Below are 25,889 nucleotides of genomic sequence, written 5' to 3'. Positions count from 1 at the left end.
AAGCTGAAAGGTGCTGTGTTTATTAACACCGGCTGAAAAGTCCTGTGTTTATTAACACACCGGCTGAAAAGTCCTGTGTTTATTAACGCATGTGCTGAAAGGTCCTTGTTTATAAACACACACCCTGAATGGCCATGTTAATTAACACATAGGCTGGAAGGTCCAGGGTTCATTCACATACTGGCTGAAAGGTCCAGGGTTCATTAACACTCAGGCTCAAAGGTTCATGGTTCATTAACACACAGGCTGAAAGGTACATGGTTCATTAACACACAGGCTGAAAGGTCCAGGATTTATTAACACCCAGGCTGAAAGGTTCAGGGTTCATTAACACACAGGCTGAAAGGTACATGGTTCATTAACACACAGGCTGAAAGGTCCAGGGTTTATTAACACCCAGGCTGAAAGGTTCAGGGTTCATTAACACACAGACTGAAAGGTCCTTGGTTCATTAACACACAGGCTGAAAGGTCCAGGGTTCATTAACCCACTGGCTAAACGGTTTAGGGTTCATTAACACACAGGCTGAAAGGTCCAGGGTTCATTAACACCCAGGCTTAAAGATCCAGGGTTCATTAACACACAGGCTGAAAGGTCCAGGGTTCATTAACATCCAGACTGAAAGGTCCAAGGTTCATTAACATACAGACTGAAAGGTCCAGGGTTCATTAACACCCAGACTGAAAGGTTCATAGATCATTATGACACAGGCTGAAAGGTTTAGGGTTCATTAACACCCAGGCTGAAAGGTCCATGGTTCATTAACACCAAGGCTTAAAGGTCCAGGGTTCATTAACACCCAGGCTGAAAGGTTCATAGTTCATTAACACACAGGCTGAAAGGTCCAGGGTTCATTAACACCCAGGCTTAAAGATCCAGGGTTCATTAACACACAGGCTGAAAGGTCCAAGGTTCATTAACATACAGACTGAAAGGTCCAGGGTTCATTAACACCCAGACTGAAAGGTTCATAGATCATTATGACACAGGCTGAAAGGTTTAGGGTTCATTAACACACAGGCTGAAAGGTCCATGGTTCATTGACATATAGGCTGAAAGGTCCAGGGTTCATTAACAAACTGGCTGAAAAGTCCAGAGTTCATTAACATACAGGCTGAAAGGTCCAGGGTTCATTAACATCCAGACTGAAAGGTCCAAGGTTCATTAACATACAGACTGAAAGGTCCAGGGTTCATTAACACCCAGACTGAAAGGTTCATAGATCATTATGACACAGGCTGAAAGGTTTAGGGTTCATTAACACCCAGGCTGAAAGGTCCAGGGTTCATTAACACCAAGGCTTAAAGGTCCAGGGTTCATTAACACCCAGGCTGAAAGGTTCATAGTTCATTAACACACAGGCTGAAAGGTCCAGGGTTCATTAACACCCAGGCTTAAAGATCCAGGGTTCATTAACACACAGGCTGAAAGGTCCAGGGTTCATTAACATCCAGACTGAAAGGTTCATAGTTCATTAACTCAAAGGCTGAAAGTGTGTTTATGGTTCGTTAACACCCAGGTTAAAAGGTCCAAGTTCCATTAACACCCAGACTGAAAGGTTCATAGTTCATTAACACAAAGGCTGAAAGTGTGTTTATGGTTCGTTAACACCCAGGTTAAAAGGTCCAAGTTTCATTAACACCCAGACTGAAAGGTTCATAGCTCATTAACACACAGTCTTTAAGGTTTATGGTTCATTAACACCCAGACGGAAAGGTCCAGGGTGCATTAACAAGCTGAAAGGTTCATAGTTCATTAACAAACAGGCTTGAAGGTTTATGGTTCATTAACACCCAGACTGAAAGGTACAGGGTTCATTAACAAGCTGAAAGGTTCATAGTTCATTAACAAACAGGCTGAAAGGTTTATGGTTCATTAACACCCAGGCTGAAAGGTGCGGGGTTCATTAACAAACAGACTGAAAGGTTCATAGTTCATTAACACGCAGGCTGAAAGGTTTATGGTTCATTAACACCCAGGCTGAAAGGTACGGGGTTCATTAACAAACAGACTGAAAGGTTCATAGTTCATTAACACACAGGCTGAAAGGTTTATGGTTCGTTAACACCCAGGCTGAAAGGTACGGGGTTCATTAACAAACAGACTGAAAGGTTCATAGTTCATTAACACGCAGGCTGAAAGGTTTATGGTTCGTTAACAACCAGGTAAAACGGTCCAAGGTTCATTAACACGCAGGCTGAAAGGTTTATGGTTCGTTAACAACCAGGTAAAACGGTCCAAGGTTCATTAACACGCAGGCTGAAAGGTTTATGGTTCGTTAACAACCAGGTAAAACGGTCAAAGGTTCATTAACACGCAGGCTGAAAGGTTTATGGTTCGTTAACAACCAGGTAAAACGGTCCAAGGTTCATTAACACCCAGACTGAAAGGTTCATAAAATTTATTATGACACAGGCTGAAAGGTTTATGGTTCGTTAACACCCAGGTTGAAAGGTCCAAGGTTCATTAACACCCAGACTGAAAGGTTCATAGTGCATTATGACACAGGCTGAAAGGTTTATGGTTCATTAACACCCAGGCTGAAAGGTCCAGGGTTTATTAACAAACAGGCTGAAAGGTCCAGGGTTCATTAACAAACAGGCTGAAAGGTTCATAGTTCATTAACAAACAGGCTGAAAGGTTTATGGTTCGTTAACAACCAGGTAAAACGGTCCAAGGTTCATTAACACCCAGACTGAAAGGTTCATAAAATTTATTATGACACAGGCTGAAAGGTTTATGGTTCGTTAACACCCAGGTTGAAAGGTCCAAGGTTCATTAACACCCAGACTGAAAGGTTCATAGTGCATTATGACACAGGCTGAAAGGTTTATGGTTCATTAACACCCAGGCTGAAAGGTCCAGGGTTTATTAACAAACAGGCTGAAAGGTCCAGGGTTCATTAACAAACAGGCTGAAAGGTTCATAGTTCATTAACAAACAGGCTGAAAGGTTTATGGTTCGTTAACACCCAGGTAAAACGGTTCAAGGTTCACTAACACCCAGACTGAAAGGTTCATAGTTCATTATGACACAGGCTGAAAGGTTTATGGTTCGTTAACACCCAGGTTGAATGGTCCAAGGTTCATTAACACCCAGACTGAAAGGTTCATAGTACATTATGACACAGGCTGAAAGGTTAATGGTTCGTTAACACCCAGGTTGAAAGGTCCAGGGTTCATTAGCACATAGGCTGATTGGTTCAAAGTTCATTAACACACAGGCTGAAAGGTTTATGGTTTATTAACACCCAGGCTGAAAGGTCCAGGGTTCATTAACAAACAGGCTGAAAGGTCCAGGGTTCATTAACACCCAGACTGAAAGGTTCATAGTTCATTAACACACAGGATGAAAGGTCAAGGGTTCATTAACACCCATACTGAAAGGTTCATAGTTCATTAACACACAGGCTGAAAGGTCCAGGGTTCATTAACACCCAGGCTTAAAGGTCCAAGGTTCATTAACATACAGACTGAAAGGTCCAGGGTTCATTAACACCCAGACTGAAAGGTTCGTAGTTTATTAACACACAGGCTGAAAGGTTTATGGTTTATTAACACCCAGGCTGAAAGGTCCAGGGTTCATTAACAAACAGGCTGAAAGGTCCAGGGTTCATTAACATACAGACTGAAAGGTCCAGGGTTCATTAACACCCAGACTGAAAGGTTCATAGTTCATTAACACACAGGATGAAAGGTCCAGGGTTCATTAACACCCAGACTGAAAGGTTCATAGTTCATTAACACACAGGCTGAAAGGTCCAGGGTTCATTAACACCCAGGCTTAAAGGTCCACGGTTCATTAACATACAGACTGAAAGGTCCAGGGTTCATTAACACCCAGACTGAAAGGTTCATAGTTCATTAACACACAGGCTGAAAGGTCCAGGGTTCATTAACACCCAGGCTGAAAGGTCCAGGGTTCATTAACACATCGACTAAAAGGTCCAGGGTTCATTAACACATATGATGAAAGGTCCAGGGTTCATTAACACACAGGCTGAGAGGTCCAGGGTTCATTATGACACAGGCTGAAAGGTTTATGGTTCGTTAACACCCAGGTTAAAAGGTCCAAGGTTCATTAACACCCAGACTGAAAGGTTCATAGTTCATTATGACACAGGCTGAAAGGTTTATGGTTCGTTAATACCCAGGTTGAAAGGTCCAAGGTTCATTAACACCCAGACAGAAAGGTTCATAGTACATTATGACACCCAGGCTGAAAGGTTAATGGTTCGTTAACACCCAGGTTGAAAGGTCTAGGGTTCATTAACACCCAGGCTTAAAGGTCCTGGGTTCATTAACATACAGACTGAAAGGTCCAGGGTTCATTAACACATAGGATGAAAGGTCCAGGGTTCATTAACACACACACGCTGAGAGGTCCAGGGTTCATTAACACATAGGCTGAAAGGTCCAGGGTTCATTAACACCCAGGCCGAAAGGTCCAGGGTTCATTAACACCCAGGCCGAGAGGTCCAGAGTTCATTAACACATAGGCTGAGAGGTCCAGGGTTCATTAACACACAGGCTGAAAGGTCCAGGGTTCATTAACACCCAGGCTGAGAGGTCCAGGGTTCATTAACACATAGGCTGAAAGGTCCAGGGTTCATTAACTTACAGGCTGAAAGGTCCAGGGTTCATTAACACATAGGCTGAAAGGTCCAGGGTTCATTAACACACAGGCTGAAAGGTCCAGGTTCATTTACACATAGGCTGAAAGGTCCAGGGTGCATTAACACATAGGCTGAAAAGTCCATGGTTCATTAACACCCAGGCTGAAAGGTCTAGGGTTCATTTACACATAGGCTGAAAGGTCCAGGGTTCATTAACACACAGGCTGAAAGGTCCATGGTTCATTGACATATAGGCTGAAAGGTCCAGGGTTCATTAACAAACTGGCTGAAAAGTCCAGAGTTCATTAACATACTGGTTGAAAGGTCCGTGGTTCATTAACAGCCATGCTGAAAAGTCCAGGGTTCATTAACACACCAGCTGAAAGGTCCATGGTTCATTTACACACAGGCTGAAAGGTTCAGGGTTCATTAACACACAAGCTTAAAAGTTTTTTGTTTTTTATACACAGACTGAAAGATCCATGTTCAATCATCCACAAATTGCAAGTTTATGTTTTTATTAACACACTGGCTGAAACAGGGATCATAAACAAAGGCTGAAATGACCTGACTAATGAACATGTAAAAAAATGATAGAAGACAATAAGGGTGATGAAGTTTCTTGATAAAGGAACTAACACGAAAGTGTTATAAAAATGTAAAGATAAAAGGAAGTTGGGAATGGTTATCAGAAATGGCTAAAACCAGCAATGAGGTCGAAAAATGGTTTGAGAAATCATAGTTTACAAGAGCTTGACCAGGGCTTTTCCCTGGACCCACTTTTGGCCCTAGCGACTCTCAGGCCTAAAATTATTAAACTTCCCAGCTTAAATCATGTTTGCATAAACATGAGCTGAAAATAGTGTTTTTTTACTGAACGGCATTAACAGGTATAACAAACCATAGCGCCCCTACCCCCCCCCCCCCCAAAAAATAAAAAAAAAATAAATAATAATAATAATAAATAAAATAAAAATAAAAAAAAAATATTAAAAAATATGTCTTTTGGCAATAATAAAATAAGAATCAGATGCAAAAAATTTGGGAAGCTAACAAATTGTTTTGGATATTCCTATTAGCAAGGATTTTTTTTATGTATAAGCACTTAAAATAAAAATGGGCTACTATGGTAACAGTTTAAACTTGGTGAGTGTGATGATGGCATCTGCTGTGAAGATGGCAAAGTCAACAGACAGATTGGCCATGTTTGTTTTCCACATTTCACCATGGAATCAGACATACTTGTCAGATTGTATCAACATGTTATCTGGCTTCATACATATGATCCAAGACATTTTTATGCTGAAATAAGTATTACAGATGAATCTGCTGGAGTTTATTGGGGGGTGGTAATTTGGAAACAGGGGATATTTCAGACATTTCATTGATTGCTGAGGCATAAATGGTCTCTTAATAGCATTTTAACAAGCATAATGGAGTGTTTAAATAGAAGAGTGTAATATTGTCATTGATTAGAGCTTCATCTGACGCCATTCATATCTTCTTATACAATAGGCCTCTTTTAAGGGGTCAGGTGGGGATATTTTGTCCCAAACTCAGTTGTTCAAAATGTTCAGCTGTTGAGGCCCTGTGGTGCATCAAAATAGTACTCCTGGCGTCAAAATGTGTTTTAAGGGGGTTTCAACTTTCATATTAATCATAATAAATCAGCTAGGAACTATAGACCAGAGCTATAGATCTAATTTCCCAAGTAAACAAGTGTTGCAGCTAATTTATTCCTTGGAGGATTACAAACAGAAGATCATTTTAAAACATTGGACAAAATTATGTTCATATATTGTTCATGAGTCTTCAATAAAGAACATATGCATATGCCACACCAATTTAAATGGAGCAATCTAAGCAAGTGAAATCAACATAAAAAAATGGATTTCATTTGAAACTGTGAGCGTAGGTGAAACAATTTCTTTTCTACATAATTGTTTTAAATGATATTCCTGATAAATAAGAATTGTATTCTTCTTTAAACTTATCATTTTCAATGAATGCGAAACAAGTAATTTCACCTTTATATTAATCCCCCTGTTTGCAAGTTGTCTGGTGCTGTGTTGAAGAGTAAACCAACTTGTCCATCTTGCTGTCCACAAACCCTTCTAAGTGTCATTTTTAGCTAATATCACACAAACTAATAATTTCAGATAACTGTCAGATTTCTGGGAGTTGTCAAAGACAATAATAACATTAGCTTAACAAGAAACTATTTTGTCATCTTAACGATTTTATTTCAGTGAAAAATAGGAAAAGTCTGAAATCATTTTTTGTATTTTATGGTGATATATTTATCAAAATCGAAGAGTTTTGAATAACTTGATACTGTGCAATATACGACTATGATGGAAATGTTTCACCTCTTTTTTATAATAGCCCAATTCTCGCCGAAAGTTGCATGATCGCTCACAAATGTTCATTTATGTGGTACGATTTCAAACATAAATCAACAAATTGAAAATAAGAATAAAAACTGAATCGAGCGATTTCATTGTAATTACATTATCTAGTAATGTGTAAGATATCAATACGATATCTTTTGTTGTTACGGAGATATTCATACCTTTTGATGCCCTGGCGGTGTACATGGGATAGATGAAGCAAATAGATAACTGCACAGGGGATAGCTATTAAGTGGACTGAGGATAGTTACAATGTATTTAGAATAACGAGACTGTGATAATGATTACGGCCATTTACCTATAAGTGAGCTCGAGGGAAATTGTTCGATGTTGTCCATATCGAGGGATGAGACCAAAAAACATGTTGTTGTTTTTTGTATCTGTATGCACTTAAAACTGATTCATTCATACAGATTAGTTAACCATGATGTGTTTTTCACAAGCATCAACGTTCGAGTTGCAAATATCTAAATATTTGAAATACGCCGGTAATCTGATTTATTGAGGAACATATATGTTTTATATGGCCGTAGAATTTATGTGGTGTTTGCTATTCATATATATAGTATTGCTTTGTAAATCAAGTAGGTACGTTTTTGCTCACAGAAAGTCATCAGTAGGGAATGAGATATTGTGATCAAATTTGGAACACATGAAGCTTTTTTCTAAGCTTGGGTCTATGTTGCTATTACTTAGAACAGAATAATGGTCTCTGCTCGTTCACTTCAGTGAGAAAGTATGTATTGCGACAAACCCTGATATTTAAGCAGCTTGCATATATATGTTCATTTAGGAGAGCATGGATCAAACTCATTGCTAACTAAAGTTTGCTCAATAATTTCTTATCAAATTGTACTCTCACTTTTTGCAGATTATTTGAAAGTTCGAAATAGACATGTATATTGTATATTAACAGTGTTACTATCAATTTTTGTCCCATTTTACATGTTATCACCAGGACACATTTCTCAACTTTGAAACTATCCCCAGTACATAATACAGCTATCCCCAGTACAGTACTGTGAACATTTCTAAGGGCATATCTTTAACAGTTTAAAAGTTACATTGCCATTTCTTACAATAAAAATAATTGAGCTTATTCTTGTGAAATCCTTCGATTCAGATTTTTTATTTATTTGATATATTTCCTAAAAATAACAATACTTGCCTAAATTCTGAAGTTTTGAGGTGATCATCTCAGATTTGAAGAAACATTTTTCGAGGTCTGCTACATCGTAAGCACTTAAAAGTATACCATAGGCCATATTTAGCTATTAGTTCAAACACTTGCTTCATTTGTGGATATGGTAGATATGCGTTAACACAGCAAGATTTTACCTCTGGTAAAGAAAAACTACTGCATAATTGTCTGTTTACTTATCACTTTTTGAGCTATATCCGGTGTCCGTTCCCACACAGTGATATTGTTAATTCAAACATAATTTTGGTGTGTCCCAAATCTCAAGAAACTGGGCCGCCATGCTTAACTACTGGATACTGCTGTAATATCTGAGATAATCATAGCTACTGGGTACTGCTGTAATGTCTGAGATAATCATAGCTACTGGATACTGCTGTAATGTCTGAGATAATCATAGCTACTGGATACTGCTGTAATGTCTGAGATAATCATAGCTACTGGATACTGCTGTAATATCTGAGATAATCTTAACTACTGGATACTTCTGTAATGTCTGAGATAATCATAGCTACTGGCTACTGCTGTAATGTCTGAGATAATCATAGCTACTGGGTACTGCTGTAATGTCTGAGATAATCATAGCTACTGGATACTGCTGTAATGTCTGAGATAATCATAGCTACTGGATACTGCTGTAATGTCTGAGATAATCATAGCTACTGGATACTGCTGTAATATCTGAGATAATCTTAACTACTGGATACTTCTGTAATGTCTGAGATAATCATAGCTACTGGATACTGCTGTAATGTCTGAGATAATCATAGCTACTGGATACTGCTGTAATATCTGAGATAATCTTAAATACTGGATACTGCTGTAATGTCTGAGATAATCATAGCTACTGGCTACTGCTGTAATGTCTGTGATAATCTTAACTACTGGATACTGCTGTAATGTCTGAGATAATCATAGCTACTGGCTACTGCTGTAATGTCTGTGATAATCATAGCTACTGGATACTTCTGTAATGTCTGAGATAATCATAGCTACTGGGTACTGCTGTAATGTCTGAGACAATCATAGCTACTGCATACTGCTGTAATGTCTGGGATAATCATAACTACTGGATACTGCTGTAATGTCTGAGATAATTATAACTACTGGATACTGCTGTAATGTCTGAGATAATCATAGCCACTGGATACTGCTGTAATGTCCGAGATAATCTTAACTACTGGACACTGTTGTAATGTCTGAGATAATTATAACTACTGGATACTTCTGTAATGTCTGGGATAATCATAACTACTGGATACTACTGTAATGTCTGGGATCATCATCACTACTGAATACTGCTGTAATGTCTGAGACAATCTTAACTACTGGATACTACTGTAATATCTGGGATAATCATAGCTACTGGATACTGCTGTTAATTCTGAGATCATCATCACTACTGGATACTGCTGTAATGTCTGGGATAATCATAGCTACTGGATACTGCTGTAAATTCTGAGATCATCATCACTACTGGATACTGCTGTAATGTTTGAGATATTCATAGCTACTGGATACTGCTGTAATATCTGAGATAATCTTAACTACTGGATACTTCTGTAATGTCTGAGATAATCATCACTACTGGATACTGCTGTAATGTCTGAGATAATCATAACTACTGGATACTGCTGTAATGTCTGATATAATCTTAGCTACTGGATACTGCTGTAATGTTTGAGATATTCATAGCTACTGGATACTGCTGTAATATCTGAGATAATCTTAACTACTGGATACTGCTGTAATGTCTGAGATAATCTTAACTACTGGATACTACTGTAGTTTCTGAGATAATCATAGCTACCGGATACTGCTGTAATTTTTGAGATAATCATAACAATTGGATACTGCTGTAATGTCTGAGATAATCATAGCTACCGGCTACTGCTGTTTAATGTCTGAGATAATTATAACTACTTGATACTGCTGTTATGTCTGAGATAATCATAGCTACTGGATACTGCTGTAATGTCTGAGATAATCATAGCTTCTGGATACTGCTGTTATGATTGAGATCGTCATCACTACTGGATACTGCTGTGATGTCTGGGATAATCATAGCTACTTGGTACTGCTGTAATGTCTGAGATAATCATAGCTACTTGATACTGCTGTAATGTTTGAGATAATCATAACTACTGGATACTACTGTGATGTCTGAGATAATCATTACTATTGGATAGTGCTGTAATGTCTGAGATAATCATAACTACTGAATAATTCTGCAATGGCTGAGATAAGCATGGCTACTGGATACAACTGTTGTGTCAGAGATAACTATATCTACTGGATAATATTGTAAAGTCTGAGATAATCATAATAATTGGTAACTGTAGTAATTTCTGAATACTGTTGTAATTTCACAGAAAACCTTAACTACTGAATACTACTGAAATGTCAGAGATAGTCCTAACTACATGATGGAAACTGTAATGTCAGAGATAATCTTAACTACTGAATACCTCTTTAATGTCATAACTACTGGGTTACTGCTATAGTTTTGGAGATAGTTTTAGCCACTCAGGATATTGCTGCAATGTCTGAAAATTATAACAACTGAATACTGTTTTTAAGATATTTTTAACTACTGGATACTGCTGAAATGTCTGAGATAATCTTTACAACTGGATACTGCTGGAATGTCTGAGATAATCTTTACAACTGGATACTGCTGGAATGTCTGAGATGATAATCTTTACAACTGGATACTGCTGGAATGTCTGAGATAATCTTTACAACTGGATACTGCTGGAATGTCTGAGATAATCTTTACAACTGGATACTGCTGGAATGTCTGAGATAATCTTTACAACTGGATACTGCTGGAATGTCTGAGATATATTTAACTACTGGATACTGCTGGAATGTCTGAGATAATCTTTACAACTGGATACATCTGTAATGTCTGAGATAATCTTTACAATGGGACACTGCTGTTATAGCTGGATAATAACTGTTATAATTCTCAGACAGTTGTAGATCTTGAACTTTTTTTAAATTTACATATTAAACACCTGGCCCCAATTTCTCGGAACTTCTTAAGTCCCTTATAACAGGATTAAGCTAAACTCACTATTTTTGTTGTTCTATAATATGCGTTATATTTACTTCTTTAAGACTTTTTATAAATTGTATCAGAAAAATCAGTATGCTAATAAGAAGAAACCATTTTTCATTTATCAAAATCCATTATTTGTATGTATTTTGGCTAATTGAAATAAGCGACTTAAGCCTGTTAAGCTTAAGAAGTTTCGAGAAATTGGGGCCAGGTTATTATCAATTAGGTGTTAAAACATGTCTGTAGGTAAAGGATTTTTTATTATTTTTAATTAAATACCAAAATTTGATCATTGTTTACAAAATCACATTTTACTTCTGCTGGAAATTTCAAAAATATCAAAAAGTGTCCAAGAATTTATTAGTTAGCATAAGTTATGCTTTTCATTTTCTAAAAAAATCCAAAGGGAGGTAACAAAATGTTATATTATTTTAAAGAATTTAAATCTATATCATATTTAACTTTGTTTCAAATTATTATTAAAGTTAAATGCAGATATCATAATTGAACAATGGCTGGCCCTTATCTTGCTTCCTGGTTGAGAAATGCACAGGAAATATGGCAGAGTCAATGCATAATGGGCAGATTTTAAAAAGAATTTTAGCTTACTTGTTACCTTAATAAGAGCCTTTGATAATCTGGGTAATGTGCTCTCTTCAGATACTATTTAGTAGGTAAGCATCTGTATAGTTATAAAATTAACAATATCTATTAGATTAAAGGCAGTCATGGCAACTATTTAATCATATGAGCATCAATTTCTAGTAACCTGTTGATTGAGAAAGTTGTTACACTGAGTTATACTGTCATAATTGAATATTAGAATTGTTTTTTTGGTATTTAAAAGATAATTATCAATTTCTTAAATATTTTAAAAAACAGTGGAAAACACTGGTAGTTATATAAAATACATAAAAAATAGCTGTAAGTGCAAACAACAAACTGTGTGCATCATCATAGATTTTTGACCCAATTAGTTAGGAAAAAATTGTACTAGCTGATGTGCTGAAAAAAATAAACTTTATCTATTTTACAATAATACAGTGATATCAGAAATAGTTAATACCATTAAAAACAGTTTCATCATTATATTAACAGCAGGCTATCTTACAGAGAAAGCTATGATAGAAGCTGATATAATTTATATAAAAATTCCTACAACAGTGTTCAAAGGCTGCTTTGGCTAATAAAGTCGTATTGGAATTTTCAACTTTAATTTGCACATTTATGCAACAACCTGTGGCAGTTTTAGAACTCAGGTACCAACAGGTATGGTCATACAAAACAAACATTTTCATTTAAACTTGGAGGGATGGTACACCCAGTTTTGGTATCTGGTACTCACTGGGTAGTCCCTTGATAGTATCAACTCGAAAATCAGGATTTGGGTAGAATATGATGGACTAGATGTCGGTTCTCAAAAGTAGATGGGGGTTGCACCCTAAAATCTTATGGTAATTTTTTTTATATTCTGTCGGAACAAAGGGTAATTCTTTCAAAGAATATGGTTTTACAAATTCTGTGGAACATGGGACTATATGGACATTAATAAAGTTGATCAATAAACCTCTGTTATATTACAGCTTTAGGAAAGAGTTGAACCAAACTAAATATACACATGTTCAAAGGAATACTGAAAAGGATAAAAACTACTGCAATGGAAATTCTATTCATTTGGAGCTAAAACCATAAAAGAAATGCATACTTGAAGTCAGAGATCATCCTTCTGTCTTGTTCAATTTTCTATCAAGATTCCATGTGAATTAAGTCCTTCATTTGTAAGCATAATTTTGTCAGTGGGAAATTCAAGGCAATGGAAGAGAGAAAATCAAATTTTCTTGGAGACTAAATTTGAAGATGTATGGAATATATTTTTCAAAGTGCCATCATTTCCAGGAAAATTAGATCTACTAGAACTTGAAGTGTTGTTGAAAGCATTTTGGACTCATATTTCATGGTTATTTGTTATACTGGTACATTGAAAAAAGAGTTGTTGGCTGTTATGGATTTTCTGGAAGATTTGTTGTGTAATGTAAAAGCTACTAAAAGCAACAAGAACAACAACAAAAACAACACCAACAACAACAACAAGATATTGTTTAAGCTGGAAAAAGAAAATTGGCTGATTTTGTTTTGTTTTGGATAAAAAACAACAACATAGATAGTGAATATTTTCATTACTTATCATATGAGATAAGAGAAGCCTGATTCAATTTCTGAAAAGAAAGCCTACGAATATATCCATCTGAAATGGCGGGAAGGTCACCAGACTTTGGGGGTGAAGGTCAGCGGTTGCCAAAGAGACAGCCTCTCAAACAGTTCAAGAAGTGTAAGAGTGCAACCTTTAGCTTGGATGGGATGAACTACACAATAGGTCAGTATTAGTGGTCAATGAAAAACCTAATATTAGCTTAAAGATGTTCATGATGCAGCTGTCCAGATTATTAGATAAGTGGATAACTGGCTAATAATGGCTGTGTCTTTCTGAAAGGGAACATGATGTTTTTTTCAGTATTCTTATTATTTTGGGCCATCTTATCAAGAAGTATTCCAAAAAAAATTGTAAGATCATGAAAATCAGTTAAATATGAAGCAGTGTCACAATCTAAAAACAAAAGATTCTATAGATATTGCAAAAACTTACCAAGAAAGTTACAAATTTTGACAGGTAATATTTAATCAAAATTTGATTGAAACTTGGAACATTGATAGATGGCGGTGTTAATGCACCTTGAAAGAATGATAACTCTTGGACTCTTTATTTCAATGTTATTTTCCCCTTTTCCTTCTTTTTTTTCAAAGTTATTTTTCCTTGTTCTTTTTTGACTAAATAATGCTCTAAGAAAATGGCAAGGCATGAACAAAGCTTGTCAGAAGCATAACTCAACAACCACTGTAAGGAATTGATTGAATAGAAGACAACCATGGTGTGTCCAGTGCAAGAATTATATAGCACTGGTCTATATTTGCAGAGTTATCTCCCTTTAAATTGCTTTATAAACATTTGGACAAAGCGTAACTTGGAATAAATTGAACTTAAACTTTGAACATTGATAGATAGCGAGGTCAAGGTGTTCAAGTGCAGAGATTTGTAACTCTTGGAAACACTATCGTTAAATTATAACCCTTTGTATTTAATTGTATTTTAACAAATGTTGTCTAAAGCCTGTTTCAAACCAAGTATTTGAAACTTTAACATTTATAGAGAACATTGTGAAGTTTAGCACAGAGCAAGAATTAATAGATTAGAACTTTACATGAGAACTAGGTCTCATTGTTGGAGAGTTTTCTCCCTTTGTTGTTTGAACCCTTTTAAAAAAAAACAATTCATCAAACAAAGCTTGTCTGAGGACGTGTGACTCCGAAATCACTTTAAGGAATTAAAAGAAACATTGAACATTGATAGTTGAGAATGTTGTGCAATATGCAATGGTTTTAACTTTTGGTCATATTGTTGCAGATTTATCTTCCCTTGTACTTCAATAGCTTTTTTTTGAAAAATACTGAAATTTGTTGTTTCACACAGTGATTTCGCCATCATCCATTTTCTTCACTTTTTCCGGTAATATAATTTTTTTTTTATCCTTTTTACATTTTTGCCAATTATGTATATAAGTGCATTAAGTTACAAATGTTGAAAGAATTATGAATCTATATATTTTTATGTTAAATCACTGAATCATTTACGCAGCTTCCATTCCAAAGTTGGGCCTAAGGCAATGTTCATTTGAATGTTTGGCTTATTCAGCTGAGTGATTTTAGCAGTGTGTCCATTCCAGTGGTTGCGCCTATTCAGCTGAGTCATTTAGGCAGTGTCCATTCCAGTGGTTGGGCCTATTCAGCTGAGTCATTTAGGCAGTGTCCATTCCAGTGTTTGTGCCTATTCAGCTGAGTCATTTAGGCAGTGTCCATTCCAGTGGTTGTGCCTATTCAGCTGAGTCATTTAGGCAGTGTCCATTTCAGTGGTTGGGCCTATTCAGGCTGAGTCATTTAGGCTGTGTCCATTCCAGTGTTTGTGCCTATTCAGCTGAATCATTTAGGCAGTGTCCATTCCAGTGTTTGGGCATATTCAGTTGAATCATTTAGGCAGTGTCCATTCCAGTGGTTGGGCATATTCAGCTGAGTCATTTAGGCAGTGTCCATTCCAGTGTTTGTGCCTATTCAGCTGAGTCATTTAGGCAGTGTCCATTCCAGTGGTTGTGCCTATTCAGCTGAGTCATTTAGGCAGTGTCCATTTCAGTGGTTGGGCCTATTCAGGCTGAGTCATTTAGGCTGTGTCCATTCCAGTGTTTGTGCCTATTCAGCTGAATCATTTAGGCAGTGTCCATTCCAGTGTTTGGGCATATTCAGCTGAGTCGTTTAGGCAGTGTCCATTCCAGTGGTTGGGCCTATTCAGCTGAGCCATTTAGGCAGTGTCCATTCCAGTGGTTGGGCCTATTCAGCTGAGTCATTTAGGCAGTGTCCATTCCAGTGGTTGGGCCTATTCAGCTGAGTCATTTAGGCAGTGTCCATTCCAGTGTTTGTGCCTATTCAGCTGAGTCATTTAGGCAGTGTCCATTCCAGTGGTTGGGCCTATTCAGCTGAGTCATTTAGGCAGTGTCCTTTCCAGTGGTTGGGCCTATTCAGCTGAGTCATTTAGGCAGTGTCCATTCCAGTGGTTGGGCCTATTCAGTTGAATCATTTAGGCAGTGTCCATTCCAGTGGTTGGGCCTATTTAGCTGAGTCATTTAGGCAGTGTCCATTCCAGTGGTTGGGCCTATTCAGTTGAATCATTTAGGCAGTGTCCATTCCAGTGGTTGGGCATATTCAGCTGAGTCATTTAGGCAGTGTCCATTCCAGTGGTTGGGCCTATTCAGTTGACTCATTTAGGCAGTGTCCATTCCAGTGGTTGGGCCTATTCAGTTGACTCATTTAGGCAGTGTCCATTCCAGTGGTTGGGCCTATTCAGCTGAGTCATTTAGGCAGTGTCCATTCCAGTGGTTGGGCCTATTCAGTTGAATCATTTAGGCAGTGTCCATTCCAGTGGTTGGGCATATTCAGCTGAGTCATTTAGGCAGTGTCCATTCCAGTGGTTGGGCCTATTCAGTTGACTCATTTAGGCAGTGTCCAATCCCAATGTTTGCGCCTATTCAGCTGAGTCATTAAGGCAGTGTCCATTCCAGTGGTTGGGCCTATTCAGTTGAATCATTTAGGCAGTGTCCATTCGAGTGGTTGGGCCTATTCAGCTGAGTCATTTAGGCAGTGTCCATTCCAGTGTTTGGGCATATTCAGTTGAATCATTTAGGCAGTGTCCATTCCAGTGGTTGGGCATATTCAGCTGAGTCATTTAGGCAGTGTCCATTCCAGTGGTTGGGCCTATTCAGTTGAATCATTTAGGCAGTGTCCATTCCAGTGGTTGGGCCTATTCAGTTGAGTCATTTAGGCAGTGTCCATTCCAGTGGTTGGGCATATTCAGCTGAGTCATTTAGGCAGTGTCCATTCCAGTGGTTGGGCCTATGCAGTTGACTCATTTAGGCAGTGTCCATTCCAGTGGTTGGGCCTATTCAGTTGACTCATTTAGGCAGTGTCCATTCCAGTGGTTGGGCATATTCAGCTGAGTCATTTAGGCAGTGTCCATTCCAGTGGTTGGGCCTATTCAGTTGACTCATTTAGGCAGTGTCCATTCCAGTGGTTGGGCATATTCAGCTGAGTCATTTAGGCAGTGTCCATTCCAGTGGTTGGGCCTATTCAGTTGACTCATTTAGGCAGTGTCCATTCCAGTGGTTGGGCCTATTCAGCTGAGTCATTTAGGCAGTGTCCATTCCAGTGGTTGGGCCTATTCAGTTGACTCATTTAGGCAGTGTCCATTCCAGTGGTTGGGCCTATTCAGTTGACTCATTTAGGCAGTGTCCAATCCCAATGTTTGTGCCTATTCAGCTGAGTCATTTAGGCAGTGTCCATTCCAGTGGTCGGGCCTATTCAGTTGAATCATTTAGGCAGTGTCCATTCCAGTGGTTGGGCATATTCAGCTGAGTCATTTAGGCAGTGTCCATTCCAGTGGTTGGGCCTATTCAGTTGACTCATTTAGGCAGTGTCCAATCCCAATGTTTGTGCCTATTCAGCTGAGTCATTTAGGCAGTGTCCATTCCAGTGGTTGGGCATATTCAGTTGAATCATTTAGGCAGTGTCCATTCCAGTGGTTGGGCATATTCAGCTGAATCATTTAGGCAGTGTCCATTCCAGTGGTTGGGCCTATTCAGTTGACTCATTTAGGCAGTGTCCATTCCAGTGGTTGGGCCTATTCAGTTGACTCATTTAGGCAGTGTCCATTCCAGTGGTTGGGCCTATTCAGCTGAGTCATTTAGGCAGTGTCCATTCCAGTGGTTGGGCCTATTCAGCTGAGTCATTAAGGCAGTGTCCATTCCAGTTTTAGTGCCTATTCAGCTGAGTCATTAAGGCAGTGTCCATTTCATTGTTAAATTGTTTTTATTGAAGTGTTAATAAATGGATCTAGAGGTATGTAAATGTACCTGAGTTTATTTGTTATTTACTTACACATAAAAATGACAGGTTGCTTTTTCTTACTTTTTTCCTTCATCATATTCACAATAGTTGGTAATTGATGAGATCTCTTAGGTAGATGGCCATTGTTTAGTATAATCCCTTATTAACCAGCCACTATTTAAGCTTTGACTATACCAAGTGTCAGAAAAACCAAGTTTACATAAAGTAGACTACAGATAGATTTTTTTCACAATATTTGTTAGTTCAGTTTCAATGTGACTTATCACTCATGTCCCTTTCAACATTTAATTACATTTTAAATTGTGATGTGGAGTCTAGCCCTTACACAGTTGCAATGGGACACGGTGAAGTCTAGCTGTAACATAGTTGTGATGGGACACAGTGGAGTCTAGCTGTAAAACGGTTGTGAAGGGACACAGTGGAGTCTAGCCCTTACATAATTGTGATGGGACACAGTGGAGTCTAGCTGTAACACAGTTGTGTTGGGACACAGTGGAGTCTAGCTGTAACACGGTTGTGATGGGACACAGTGGAGTCTAGCTGTAACACGGTTGTGATGGGACACAGTGGAGTCTAGCTGTAACACAGTTGTGTTGGGACATAGTGGAGTCTAGCCTTTACACGGTTGTGATGGGACACAGTGGAGTCTAGCTGTAACACGGTTGTGATAGGACACAGTGGAGTCCAGCCCTTACACAGTTGTGATGGGACACGGAGGAGTCTAGCTGTAACACAGTTGTGATCGGACACAGTGGAGTCTAGCTGTAACACGGTTGTGATGGGACACGGTGGAGTCTAGCTGTCACACACTTGTGATGGGAAACAGTGGAGTCTAGCCCTTTTACAGTTGTGATGGATCACAGTGGAGTCTAGCTGTCACACAGTTGTGATTGGACACAGTGGAGTCTAGCTAAAACATGGTTGTGATTGGACACAGTGGAGTCTAGCCCTTATACCGTTGTGATGGGTCACAGTGGAGTCCAGCTGTCACACAGTTGTGATTGGACACAGTCGAGTCTAGCTGTAACACGGTTGTGATGGGACACAGTGGAGTCTAGCTGTCACACGCTTGTGATGGGACACAGTGGAGTCTAGCCCTTACATAGTTGTGATGGGACACGGTGTAGTCTAGCTGTTACATGGTTTTGATGGGTCACAGTGGAGTCTTGCCCTTACATAGTTGTGATGGGACACGGTGGAGTCTAGCTGTAACACGGTTGTGATGGGACATGGTGAAGCCTAGCTGTAACATGATTGTGATGGGACACAGTGGAGTCCAGCTGTAACATGGTTGTGATGGGACACAGTGGAGTCTAGCCCTTATGCTGTTGTGATGGGACACAGTTTAGTCTAGCTGTAACACGGTTGTGATGGGACACGGTGAAGTCTAGCCCTTATACCGTTGTGATATGTCACAGTGGAGTCTAGCTGTAACACGGTTGTGATGGGACACAGTGGAGTCTAGCCCTTATACAGTTGTGATGGGACACAGTGGAGTCTAGCTGTCACACGCTTGTGATGGGACACGGTGGAGTCTAGCTGTAACACGGTTGTGATGGGACACGGTGGAATCTATCTGTAACATGGTTGTGATGGGACACAGTGGAGTCTAGCTGTAACACAGTTGTGATGGGACATGGTGGAGTCTAGCTGTAACATGGTTATGATGGGACATGGTGAAGTCTAGCTGTAACACGGTTGTGATGGGACACAGTGGAGTCTAGCTGTAACATGGTTGTGGTGGGACACAGTGGAGTCTAGCTGTAACACAGTTGTGATGGGACACGGTGGAGTCTAGCTGTTACATGGTTGTGATGGGACACAGTGGAGTCTAGCCCTTATACTGTTGTGATGGGACACAGTGGAGTCTAGCTGTAACATGGTTGTGATGGGACACAGTGGAGTCTAGCTGTAACACAGTTGTGATGGGACACGGTGGAGTCTAGCTGTTACGTGGTTGTGATGGGACACAGTGGAGTCTAGCCCTTATAACGTTGTGATATGTCACAGTGGAGTCTAGCTGTAACACGGTTGTGATGGGACACAGTGGAGTCTAGCCCTTATACAGTTGTGATGGGACACAGTGGAGTCTAGCTGTCACACGCTTGTGATGGGACACGGTGGAGTCTAGCTGTAACACGGTTGTGATGGGACACGGTGGAGTCTAGCTGTAACATGGTTGTGATGGGACACAGTGGAGTCTAGCTGTAACACAGTTGTGATGGGACATGGTGGAGTCTAGTTGTAACACAGTTGTGATGGGACATGGTGGAGTCTAGTTGTAATACGGTTGTGATGGGACATGGTGAAGTCTAGCTGTAACACGGTTGTGATGGGACACGGTGAAGTCTAGCTGTAACACTGTTGTGATGGGACACGGTGAAGTCTAGCTGTAACACAGTTGTGATGGGACACGCTGGAGTTTAGCTGTAACACAGTTGTGATATGACACGGTGAAGTCTAGCTGTAACACGGTTGTGATAGGACACAGTGGAGTCTAGCTGTAACACGGTTGTGATGGGACACGGTGAAGTCTAGCTGTAACATGGTTGTGATGGGACACAGTGGAGTCTAGCCCTTATACCGTTGTGATGGGTCACAGTGGAGTCTAGCTGTAACACGGTTGTGATGGGACACAATGGAGTCTAGATTTAACATGGTTGTGATGGGACACGGTGAAGTCTAGCTGAAACATGGTTGTGATGGGACACAGTGGAGTCTAGCTGTAACATGGTTGTGATGGGACACGGTGGAGTCTAGCTCTTATACAGTTGTGATGGGTCACAGTGGAGTCAAGCTGTAACATGGTTGTGATGGGACACAGTGGAGTCTAGCTGTAACATGGTTGTGATGGGACACAGTTGAGTCTAGCCCTTATAAGTTGTGATGGGTCACTGTGGAGTCTAGCTGTAACACAGTTGTGATGGGACACAGTGGAGTCTACCCGTAACACGGTTGTGATGGGTCACAGTGGAGTCTAGCTGTCACACGGTTGTGATGGGACACAGTGGAGTCTAGCTGTAACACGGTTGTGATGGGACGCAGTGGAGTCTAGCTGTCACATGCTTGTGATGGGACACAGTGGAGTCTAGCCCTTTTTGCAGTTGTGATGGGTCACAGTGGAGTCTAGCTGTAACACTGTTGTGATTGGACACAGTGGAGTCTAGCCCTTACACCGCTGTGATGGGTCACAGTGGAGTCTAGCTGTAACACAGTTGTGATAGGACACAGTGGAGTCTAGCTGTAACACGGTTGTGATGGGACACGGTGAAGTCTAGCTGAAACATGGTTGTAATGGGACACAGTGGAGTCTAGCTGTAACATGGTTGTGATGGGACACGGTGGAGTCTAGCTCTTATACAGTTGTGATGGGTCACAGTGGAGTCTAGCTGTAACACCGTTGTGATGGGACACAGTGGAGTCTAGCCCTTATACCGTTTTGATGGGTCACAGTGTAGTCTAGCTGTAACACGGTTGTGATGGGACACGGTGAAGTCTAGCTAAAACATGGTTGTGATGGGACACAGTGGAGTTTAGCTGTAACATGGTTGTGATGCGACATGGTGGAGTCAAGCTCTTATACAGTTGTGATGGGTCACAGTGTAGTCTAGCTGTAACATGTTTGTGATGGGACACAGTGGAGTCTAGCCCTTACATAGTTGCGATGGGACACGGTGGAGTCTAGCTGTAACATGGTTGTGATGGGACACAGTGGAGTCTAGCTATAACATGGTTGTGATGGGACACAGTGGAGTCTAGCTGTAACAGGGCTGTTATGGGACACTGTGTAGTCTAGCTGTAACACAGTTATGATTGGACATGGTGTGGTCTAGCCGCAACACTTTTGTGATGGGACACTGTGGAGTCTTGCCATAATATAGTTGTAATTGGACTTGGTGTAGTCTAGCCATAACACAGTTGTGATTGGACACAGTGGAGTTTAGCCTTAACACAGTTGAATCTAGTCCTAACACTACTACGGTGGAGTCTAGCTGTAACACGGTTGTGATGGAACACGGTGGAGTCTAGCTGTAACATGGTTGTGATGGGACACAGTGGAGTCTAGCTGTAACACAGTTGTGATGGGACATGGTGGAGTCTAGTTGTAACACAGTTGTGATGGGACATGGTGGAGTCTAGTTGTAACACGGTTGTGATGGGACATGGTGAAGTATAGCTGTAACACGGTTGTGATGGGACACGATGAAGTCTAGCTGTAACACAGTTGTGATGGGACACGGTGAAGTCTAGCTGTAACACAGTTGTGATGGGACACGCTGGAGTTTAGCTGTAACACAGTTGTGATATGACACGGTGAAGTCTAGCTGTAACACGGTTGTGATAGGACACAGTGGAGTCTAGCTGTAACACGGTTGTGATGGGACACGGTGAAGTCTAGCTGTAACATGGTTGTGATGGGACACAGTGGAGTCTAGCCCTTATACCGTTGTGATGGGTCACAGTGGAGTCTAGCTGTAACACGGTTGTGATGGGACACAGTGGAGTCTAGATTTAACACGGTTGTGATGGGACACGGTGAAGTCTAGCTGAAACCTGGTTGTGATGGGACACAGTGGAGTCTAGCTGTAACATGGTTGTGATGGGACATGGTGGAGTCTAGCTCTTATACAGTTGTGATGGGTCACAGTGGAGTCTAGCTGTAACATGGTTGTGATGGGACACAGTGGAGTCTAGCTATAACATGGTTGTGATGGGACACAGTTGAGTCTAGCCCTTATAAGTTGTGATGGGTCACTGTGGAGTCTAGCTGTAACACAGTTGTGATGGGACACAGTGGAGTCTACCCGTAACACGGTTGTGATGGGTCACAGTGGAGTCTAGCTGTCACACGGTTGTGATGGGACACAGTGGAGTCTAGCTGTAACACGGTTGTGATGGGACGCAGTGGAGTCTAGCTGTCACATGCTTGTGATGGGACACAGTGGAGTCTAGCCCTTTTTGCAGTTGTGATGGGTCACAGTGGAGTCTAGCTGTAACACTGTTGTGATTGGACACAGTGGAGTCTAGCCCTTACACCGCTGTGATGGGTCACAGTGGAGTCTAGCTGTAACACGGTTGTGATAGGACACAGTGGAGTCTAGCTGTAACACGGTTGTGATGGGACACGGTGAAGTCTAGCTGAAACATGGTTGTGATGGGACACAGTGGAGTCTAGCTGTAACATGGTTGTGATGGGACACGGTGGAGTCTAGCTCTTATACAGTTGTGATGGGTCACAGTGGAGTCTAGCTGTAACACGGTTGTGATGGGACACAATGGAGTCTAGCCGTAACACGGTTGTGATGGGTCACAGTGGAGTCTAGCTGTCACACGGTTGTGATGGGACACCGTGGAGTCTAGCTGTAACATGGTTGTGATGGGACACAGTGGAGTCTAGCTGTCACATGCTTGTGATGGGACACAGTGGAGTCTAGCCCTTTTTGCAGTTGTGATGGGTCGCAGTGGAGTCTAGCTGTAACACCATTGTGATTGGACACAGTGGAGTCTAGCCCTTATACCGTTGTGATGGGTCACAGTGGAGTCTAGCTGTAACACGGTTGTGATGGGACACAGTGGAGTCTAGCTGTAACACGGTTGTGATGGGACACAGTGGAGTCTAGCTATAACATGGTTGTGATGGGACACAGTGGAGTCTAGCCCTTACATAGTTGTGATGGGACACCGTGGAGTCTAGCCCTTTTACAGTTGTGATGGGTCACAGTGGAGTCTAGCTGTAATACCGTGGTGATTGGACACAGTGGAGTCTAGCCCTTATACCGTTTTGATGGGTCACAGTGTAGTCTAGCTGTAACACGGTTGTGATGGGACACAGTGGAGTTTAGCTGTAACATGGTTGTGATGCGACATGGTGGAGTCAAGCTCTTATACAGTTGTGATGGGTCACAGTGTAGTCTAGCTGTAACATGTTTGTGATGGGACACAGTGGAGTCTAGCCCTTACATAGTTGCGATGGGACACGGTGGAGTCTAGCTGTAACATGGTTGTGATGGGACACAGTGGAGTCTAGCTATAACATGGTTGTGATGGGACACAGTGGAGTCTAGCTGTAACAGGGCTGTTATGGGACACTGTGTAGTCTAGCTGTAACTCAGTTATGATTGGACATGGTGTGGTCTAGCCGCAACACTTTTGTGATGGGACACTGTGGAGTCTTGCCAAAATATAGTTGTAATTGGACTTGGTGTAGTCTAGCCGTAACACAGTTGTGATTGGACACAGTGGAGTTTAGCCTTAACACAGTTGAATCTAGTCCTAACACTATTGTGATCGGACATGGTTGGCTCTAGCTGTAACAAGGTTCTGATGGGTCATGGTGGAGACTAGCTGTAACACAGTTGTGATGGAACACGGTGGTGTTTAGCCATAACACGGTTGTGATGGGACATGGTGATGTCTAGCAGTAACACGGTTGTGATGGGACATGGTGGATTCTTGCTGTAACACGGTTGTGATGTGACATGGTGGTGTCTAGCCATAACACGGTTGTTATGGAACACATTGTAGTCTAGCTCTAACACAGTTATGATGGGACAATGTGGAGTCTAGCCGTATCACTGTTTAGATGGGACACTGTGATGTCTTTCTAAAACACAGTTGTAATGGGACAGTGTAGTCTAGGCGTAACACAGTTGTGATGGGACACAGTGGAGACTAGCCTTAACACAGCTGATTCTAGCAGTAACACGGTTGTGATGGGACACAGTGGAGTCTAGCCATAACACGGTTGTGTTGGGACACAGTGGAGACTAGCCGTAACATGGTTGTGATAGGTCAAGGTGGAGTCTAGCTGTCACACGCTTGTGATGGGACACAGTGGAGTCTAGCTCTTACACAGTTGTGATGGGTCACGGTGGAGTCTAGCTGTAACACGGTTGTGATGGGACACAGTGTAGTCTAGCCCTAATACAGTTGTGATGGGTCCCAAAGAGGTTTCAGAGAGGTAGAGTATACAGAATTCATGGAATCCTCAATTTCTTTGCTATCTTTGTCTTTTTCAGTATTTGCTGGACACTTTTACCCTCACCTGACCTGTAGCACAGATCGGTATATGTCTGTATATTATGTCCATGCTTGAAGTCATTTATCTCTCCCATAACATTCTAGGTAAAGGATTAGACACTTTTTAATTGTTTTTAAATTTAACCTCATTAGTAATTTTGTTGCATATGTAAAGATTATACCCTCTACTAGCAGGCTTTCTTCTCTGCTTTTTAGACATACATAATCAGGATACAAAGACAGTGTAAGGCAGGCGGTGCATCAGTTACACAGCATTTGCCAGACATTTAGAATACATCACCATGTGTCCACATACGCAACATTCAAGTCTTATACAAACACCATTTTGGGAAATTTACCTTCATTTTCAATGTACTTTCATATTCGATTATAGATTGCCACACAATATAATTAACAGTTTTCTAATTAAGAACTGTGTCACATTTTTTACCCATTTACATTGAATAAAATTTCTGTTGTTTTCTTAGACAGAGCACATGTTTTGTCTCGCATCTTGAGGACCTATATGCTAGTATTCACGACTGACAAAATTTGACTGGATGCCCAATTTTATAATTTGTGCACATTATGGTGCAATAAAAATTAAAAAATAAGCAATTAATGGATTAGTGTGAAATACTACTTCATCATAATAAATATGCTTCAGATGTGATAACTGTTGACACAAGTTAATTGCCTTTTTGAACATATGAAATGGAAATTTAGGCAAAAGTGGTAGATTTTATTGGAAAATGGTAGAGTGGTAGGCAGGTCTCTTGTGTGGTAATTTTGTCTCACTGCTGGTAGAGCTCACAAGAGCTCACATGCCTGCACGACTATTTTGTACAATATTGTCATGAACAATTTTCAATAACTAGTGTGCAGTATAAGTGAATAGCATTAAAATTTATCTGCACAATAGTTATTGAATGGTTTCGCTAGGCTTCCTTCTTACCATGCTGATATGGGAGTTAATGTGTAGATAAAAATTAGGGTAACACTCAAATATGGTACAACAAAGTCAAGGTTCAAATATAGGTTAATATGGATCTGACATGAAGCTATAACTGACACGTG

General features: G+C 40.4%; 1 protein-coding gene across 3 annotated transcripts in view; it reads left to right on the top strand.

Moving 5' to 3' along the window:
• Nucleotides 1-25,889, top strand: part of LOC128241542 (dual specificity calcium/calmodulin-dependent 3',5'-cyclic nucleotide phosphodiesterase 1-like) — a 370,992-nt gene that overhangs the window by 17,800 nt on the left and 327,303 nt on the right. For all 3 annotated transcript variants that reach the window (XM_052958537.1, XM_052958533.1, XM_052958535.1), the window contains exon 2: nt 12,872-13,662. In XM_052958537.1, coding sequence (XP_052814497.1) covers nt 13,539-13,662 — 124 coding nt within the window. In that variant the 5' untranslated portion in view covers nt 12,872-13,538. The remainder of the gene's footprint in view (nt 1-12,871; nt 13,663-25,889) is intronic.

The sequence above is a fragment of the Mya arenaria genome, chromosome 7 (assembly GCF_026914265.1).
Source record: "Mya arenaria isolate MELC-2E11 chromosome 7, ASM2691426v1".
NCBI classification, from domain to species: domain Eukaryota; kingdom Metazoa; phylum Mollusca; class Bivalvia; order Myida; family Myidae; genus Mya; species Mya arenaria.
The sequence above is the reverse complement of the archived record's forward strand: the minus strand, read 5'-3'. Positions and strand labels throughout refer to the sequence as shown.